The sequence below is a fragment of the Triticum urartu genome, chromosome 6A, assembly GCF_056163025.1.
Source record: "Triticum urartu cultivar PI428250 chromosome 6A, HENAU_Tu73, whole genome shotgun sequence".
NCBI classification, from domain to species: domain Eukaryota; kingdom Viridiplantae; phylum Streptophyta; class Magnoliopsida; order Poales; family Poaceae; genus Triticum; species Triticum urartu.
The window spans coordinates 483,499,738-483,506,994 of NC_141878.1; the positions used below are offsets into that span (position 1 = coordinate 483,499,738).

A 7,257-nucleotide genomic window follows, 5' to 3' on the forward strand; every position below is an offset into this window, starting at 1 on the left:
TCAATAGGTTAGTACCAAAAATGATATAAAATGACTATAAAATGATTATAAAACATCCAAGATTGATAATAAAACAACATGGAACAATAAAAAATTATAGATACATTGGAGACGTATCAGCATCCCCAAGCTTAACTCCTACTCGTCCTCGAGTAGGTAAGTGATAAAAACAGAATTTTTGATGTGGAGTGTTGTTCATCAAGTCATATCATATTCTTTTCTTTATAGCATGGACATTTGGACTTCTATGTGAAGGAAATATGCCCTAGAGGCAATGATAAAGTTATTATTTATTTCCTTATATCATGATAAAAGTTTATTATTCATGCTAGAATTATATTAACCGGAAACATAATACATGTGTGAATACATAGACAAACAGAGTGTCACTAGTATGCCTCTACTTGACTAGCTCGTTAATCAAAGATGGTTATGTTTCCTAACCATGGACAAAGAGTTGTCATTTGATTAACGGGATCACATCATTAGTTGAATGATCTGATTGACATGACCCATTCCATTAGCTTAGCACCCGATCGTTTAGTATGTTGCTATTGCTTTCTTCATGACTTATACATGTTCCTATGACTATGAGATTATGCAACTCCTGTTTGCCGGAGGAACACTTTGTGTGCTACCAAACGTCACAACATAACTAGGTGATTATAAAGGAGCTCTACAGGTGTCTCCAAAGGTACATGTTGGGTTGGCGTATTTCGAGATTAGGATTTGTCACTCTGATTGTCGGAGAGGTATCTCTGGGCCCTCTCGGTAATGCACATCACTGAAGCCTTGCAAGCATTGCAACTAATGAGTTAGTTGTGGGATGATGTATTACGGAACGAGTAAAGAGACTTGCCGGTAACGAGATTGAACTAGGTATGGGATACCGACGATCGAATCTCGGGCAAGTAACATACCGATGACAAAGGGAACAACGTATGTTGTTATGCGGTCTGACCGATAAAAGATCTTCGTAGAATATGTAGGAGACAATATGAGCATCCAGGTTCCGCTATTGGTTATTGACCGGAGACGTGTCTCGGTCATGTCTACATTGTTCTCAAACCCGTAGGGTCCGCACGCTTAAGGTTACGATGACAGTTATATTATGAGTTTATGCATTTTGATGTACCGAAGTTTGTTCGGAGTCCCAGATGTGATCACGGACATGACGAGGAGTCTCGAAATGGTCGAGACATAAAGATTGATATATTGGAAGCCTATGTTTGGATATCGGAAGTGTTCCGGGTGAAATCGGGATTTTACCGGAGTACCGGGAGGTTACCGGAACCTCCCGGGAGGTATATGGGCCTTAGTGGGCCTTAGTGGAAGAGAGGAGAGGTGGACAGAGATGGGCCGCGCGCCCCTCCCCCCCTTGGTCCGAATAGGACAAGGAGAGGGGGCCGGCCCCCCTTCCTCCTCTCTCTCCTCTTTCCCCCCTCCGCGAATCCTATTCCAACTAGGAAAGGGGGGGAGTCCTACTCCCGGAGGGAGTAGGACTCCTCCTGGCGCGCCTCCTCTTGGCCGGCCGACCCCCCCTTTGAGCCTTTATATACGGAGGCAAGGGGCACCCCTAGAGACAAGTTGATCCACGTGATCATATTCTTAGCCGTGTGCGGTGCCCCCTTCCACCATAGTCCTCGATAATACTGTAGCGGTGCTTAGGCGAAGCCCTGCGACGGTAGTACATCAAGATCGTCACCACGCCGTCGTGCTGACGGAACTCTTCCCCAACACTTTGCTGGATCGGAGTCCGGGGATCGTCATCGAGCTGAACATGTGCTAGAACTCGGAGGTGCCGCAGTTTCGGTGCTTAATCGGCCGGGCCGTGGAGACGTACGACTACATCAACCAAGTTAACGCTTCCGTTGTCGATCTACAAGGGTACGTAGATCACACTCTCCCTCTCTCGTTGCTATGCATCACCATGATCTTGCGTGTGCGTAGGAATTTTTTTGAAATTACTATGAAACCCAACACTATGTGATTCGAAGCAATAGTCTAGTTTTGACATAATAATGTAGATACTCAAGCATATCAACAAGCAACCATGTCTTTCAAAATATCAATGCTAAAATAAGTTATCCCTGACCCATCATGCTCAAACATTGATCCATTCATGAAACACGCTAGAATATTAACTACACTCAATACTTGAGCACGATCATATTGCCTCCTAGTTGGTGCTTTTATGAGAGAAGATGGAGACTCAAATTTCAAAAAATAAAAATTGCATAAAGTAAAAGAAAGGCCCTTCGCAGAGGAAAGTAGGGATTTGTAGAGGTGCCAGAGCTCAAAGCGGAAAATTAGAGATAAAAACATTTTGGGAGGTGTATCCATCCCACCAACGAAAACAACTTAGAGTTTCCAATACTTTCCATGCATAGATATATCATAGGCGGTTCCTAAACAGAAAATAAAGTTTATTACTTTTTCCACCATAACTTTCACTTTCCATGGCTAACCGTATCTACGGGTGCCCTCCATACCAACACTTTCTAAGGAATTTATTATTTGACAACATAAAGTAAATTCAATTATTTTTGTATTTCGGGACTGGGCATCCCTAATACCTTTGCCTTACTCTCGTGCAATGACAAGTGAATAAACACTAATCTTGAGAATAACACATCTAGCATGGAAAACATTAGCCACCCCTCACCGCTCCGCGAGTGAAACAAACACACAAAAGAGAATTTTATTTTGAAAATTAGAGATGGCACATGCAAATTTGCTTAAAACGGCAAAAAAATACTGCATATAGGTAGATATAGTGGACTCATGTGGCATAATTCCCTAATTCCCTGCCCAGTCCCTAGTTTTCTTCTCCCACGTTCATGGCCATGGCCGCTAGCCCAAACTCGTCCTCCCATGTTCTCTGGTTCCTCTCCTCCCGTGTTCATCATCATGGCAGCCAGCTGAAGTTCGTCCTCCCATGTTCCCTGGTTCCTCTCCATTTCTATCGGTAGCTTCCGTACGTACGCGTACATGTAATCCAGCAACCACGTTTGCAGCCGGCCGGAGGTAAGACCATTTAGTAGTAACATTCACATGATTCCAATTTAATGCCTACTCTACTATCCTCTCCCAAAACTATCAATTAGAAACAAAATAAACATCAGCTCATATCATGACAAAAAAACATCAAACTAGTATGAGATTTTTGTACTCGTTTAAAAGACCTGAAACCGTATAAGATCCAGCTAAAATTAGATTACTATTTTTGGTAATTATTCCGTACGCGTACGATCCGGCGGCCATGTTTACTAATTTTGGTAATTATTCCATCAGGACATTTGATTTACTTTTTTGCGGGCAAAATTGGTGTACTGCTGGATGTAAATACTTCTACTAGGCTGGAAGCAAGCTAGACACATATGCTGGAGTTGTGACAACAAGCTTCAGAGTTTGCAAAGAAGCTTTTAGAAGATCAGAAAATGAATAAACTTGCAATGTTGTTCTGGCTTGTTTCAGTAGTTTTAGCATTTGTCTGTGGAATGGTAGCGCTGGCTTAGTTAGTATGAGAGTGAATTAAGCAGGACTTTGGCATTGCGGCAGCATGAGAGATCATTAAAATAGTGAATGTAATATGAAATTATTGCTGAATTTTGGCTATGTCCTGTTTCTTAATCTTGTTTTTCAAATTAGCAGTATTTGGGCTATATGATGTTGCTCACTTCCTATGTGAATTGGTAGTATTCTCAGTGTTGTATTAGCTGAACCAAATCTGAACATGCACGGAGTATTTGCAATGCCTTCAGTTTGCCGCCGACAAACTATCTGTTTCAGTGGCAGCGGCCCGGGGCATGCCGTCGTTGTTCGCCTTCCTAACTGGTGGCAGCACGACGGAGTATTTTGGGAGCATCGCCATTCTTCTTATGAAATTCACATCACAGTAGCATGTAGCAGATCATGTAACATTTACAATGTACTCTTGGGAGTATTAACATGACATTACATTAGCATGGATTTAGAAACAAGAGCTGCCCAGAATTATTTGTACAGTTTCACCATAACTTTGAAAGAACACATTTTTTTCGAACACGACAGGGAACATATTACATAAGAACCAGTCATGCTGACTTGCTGACATCGCAAAGCAGTACATATGTCTTATAAGAGGGAACAAGCGCTACCAGTACTAGTTTTACAAGCTCAACACCTCACCTGGAGTCATCGGGAGATCAGGACTAACAGAGTCATCGGGAGCTCCTTGTCACGCTGCCTTCTGCAAAGCGCCGATCACCCTACAACAATAACAAAGCGCCTCAAATAATCTCTGTATCTTCGTCGCTGCAATAATCTTCCAAAAAATAGACTTTCACATACAATCCCAGATCAACTTGGAGTCATTGGGAGCTAGGGAGTCACCTGCTCGTTGTTGCGCGGCACGCGCCGAACGCCGATCATCACGTCCCCTGCCGCCGCATTGTCGAAGAAAAGAAGGGAGACGAGACTGAAACAGAAGGAGGAGCAGTTAACTAGACCCACCCCACCAAGCCGACGTGGCAGTCGTCGAACGCCATGCAAGCAAAACCGCCTACAGAAACCACTATAATCAACGCAAGGGGATGATTTGCATGGTATTAGAGATCTCAGGGGGTTGCTTAACTGGTTTTAGAGTTGAGGGGGTGGATTAGCCGGTTTATGGAACCCCAGGGGTTATCTGAACTTCTTTCCCCGACCCATCCATCGGCATATTGCCATCGGTTTCTAATATCTAGGGTTTGTCTTGCGTGGGCCGCCCTTGGGATTCCTCAGGTGTCCCCCCCTCCCGTCGACGGCAGCTCGGCGCACGCATCCAGGATCTCCGCCCCTTCTCCGGCGCTGGCCAAGAAGTGCGCCAGCCCCCAGGTGAGGTTCGACGGTCTCCCCCATTTTTAACCCCCGTTGCACACTCAGATTAGTACGATTTTAATGAATAAACCATACTTTGTGAACTGTGATGCATTGATGCAGAGCCGATTGCTCTAGCACGGACGATGGCGGCCTCCGGCAAACGCCTCGCCGGCAGCTCTGACAGGCTAAGTGACCTCCCTGATGGCCTCCTCCACACTGTCATGTCGTTCCTCACGGCCCGGCAGGCCGTGCAGACATGCGTGCTGTCGCGGAGGTGGGAGGACCTCTGGTGCTCCATGCCTTGCCTCAACATCGACGAGCGGGAGTTTAGCACCTCAGCAATCTTGTCCGACTCCGACTCCGACGATGGGGATGAGGGTGGCCCTAACTGTACTAGGTTTGAGTATTTCGTCATCAATCTGCTGATGTTTCACAGTGCGGCAACATTGGATGTGTTCAGGTTTCATTCTGTTTCTGAACGTAAGATTAAATCTGCCGACCAATGGCTACGCCGTGGCATCAAGCGCTTCCCCAAAGTGGTGGATATCGATTCGAATTGCTGTTGTAAATTACCACGTTTCGGTTCCAGTTCTTCACGCCTCAACAGGCTGCATCTTTCTCGCATTTCTTTGGACAAAACCTTCACCCAGCAGCTACGTTCTGGTTGCCCGGTCTTGGAAGATTTGGAGCTCAACTGGTGTGTCCTTGAAGATGCAGAAATCACATCTTGCACACTGAAGAACTTGACAATTGAGCATTGTACAATTTACCATCCTAGTGTGCTGACTATCAAAGTTCCGTCTCTTACTTGCTTGCAGCTGGTCGCTTTTAGTCACAACTGGGATGCTGTTGTAGCAAACGAGATGCCGTTCCTCATCAAAGCCACCATTTGCATAATCCGTTCAATACAGATACTGCCATGGAAGCTTCTTTTCAGCCTAATTAACGTGAAAGATTTAAAACTGACTGGCTTTCGAGTACCGGTATGTCTCTCCTGCTTATTAGTTTTTTTCTGATTATTAAAGGATCTTCTCTCCCCAATTGTAACGAAATAGAGTGTTTGAGCATCTTAGTTTTCTGGTGCCATTTGAGTTTTTTTATCTTTGCAATTAATACTAGGATTACTAACCATACTTATATACGATTTCATTAGACTTGTATCCATCATTTGAACTGGATGATGTTTTGATTCCTCGATTCAGGCAAATCTTCATGATGGATCGGATACTTTCCCTGTGTTCCATAATATTAGAACCTTGCTGTTTGACACATGCGATCTAAGTGACAAGTTTGATATGCTCGGATGCTTTCTGAACAATGCCCCTGGTTTAGAGAAGCTTACACTTGAAAGTTGCACGGTACTTCCTATCTTCCTTGATCTCTGCTCTAGCTTTACAATCTTAAACTTTTCCTGAATTATTTTACTCCCTAAAGCTTCCAGAAGCTTCTAAGGGAAGCAAGACAGGAGGAAATCTGAAGAGGGCATCTCTAGAATATGATTACACGCTTACTTTCCAATGCCCAAGCCTGAAGTTGACTGAAATCAAATACATATATGACGACGATGTTCAGAAACTGTTTGACCTTTTGCTTGGCGCTTGGAGGAACCTACAGAAGACTAACATTGTGATTAATAAGAAGACTTAGGGAGTGATTAAGAAGGCTTGAAGCAGTGAACACCAGACACTTTTGCAATGCTTATTATTTCTGTTCCTCCTTAAATGTAGCATGCGCTCTGCCATTTGCGAATGTAATTATATATATTTTGCCTTTGATGGCAGGACAACTGAACAAGCATTTACTTTGGTTCATTTCTGGATATTCTAATGGTGTGCTTTTTTTTGTTGTGTTTGTTGCACGAGTCCATGACACATCTTTTTTTGCGTAGTAATGCGTGTCTCATTAATAAAATAAAAATTCACTTTACAAGCCACGTAAACATCGACATTACAGGATTGAAAAGATAGGATCGTATTCCATTGGATGGGAGTACATACTAGTGCAGTAGCACTGAAGAAAATCCGTAGGAGCACTAGGAGAGGCATCACCACCCAAACACACAGGAACAGCGTATGCCTAATCTGCTATGTTCTTTTTTTTCTCAGTTCAACCAGTCGGGCTCTGTCTTGCTTGAGATCTGGCATTGGTTTCACCTGTGTGGCTGTGTTAATGTGTATCATGGTCCTGTTTAAACGAAGCTGCACAGCACAGTTTGATCAAATGCCGGTCAGAGAGTTTTCTTTCGGCCCCCGTGTCGCCTAGCTTGGCAACTCGGGCGGCGACCCGATCCCCGCCGCCTCCCACTCCCCCCACCTGCTCCTCCTCCCTCACCGCCGCCGGTGGCCACCCCCGGGCAAAGCCCGTGCGGGGGTGGCGGCGGGGGGGCCTTCTCCCATCGCGCGGCGTCCAGTGCCT

At 44.6% G+C, this 7,257-nt stretch overlaps 1 protein-coding gene across 1 annotated transcript; it reads left to right on the forward strand.

Annotated features, from left to right (window-relative positions):
- Positions 1-4,641: 4,641 nt before the first annotated feature.
- On the forward strand, positions 4,642-6,654 carry LOC125512395 (MEIOTIC F-BOX protein MOF). The gene is made up of 4 exons (XM_048677488.2): positions 4,642-4,857; positions 4,963-5,825; positions 6,045-6,200; positions 6,277-6,654. Exons 2-4 carry the CDS (start codon positions 4,986-4,988, stop codon positions 6,487-6,489), a joined length of 1,209 nt encoding a protein of 402 aa, XP_048533445.1. The 5' UTR covers positions 4,642-4,857; positions 4,963-4,985; the 3' UTR covers positions 6,490-6,654.
- The last annotated feature ends 603 nt before the right edge of the window (positions 6,655-7,257 follow it).

What these genes read in the sequence shown, in the direction of transcription:
- LOC125512395 (XM_048677488.2), top strand. Translation starts at nt 4,986, where the DNA reads ATGGCGGCCTCCGGCAAACGCCTCGCCGGCAGCTCTGACAGGCTAAGT. An exon ending in TGACTGGCTTTCGAGTACCG is followed by an intron (nt 5,826 to 6,044) that starts GTATGTCTCTCC and finishes TCCTCGATTCAG; the next exon opens with GCAAATCTTCATGATGGATC. An exon ending in TTACACTTGAAAGTTGCACG is followed by an intron (nt 6,201 to 6,276) that starts GTACTTCCTATC and finishes TACTCCCTAAAG; the next exon opens with CTTCCAGAAGCTTCTAAGGG.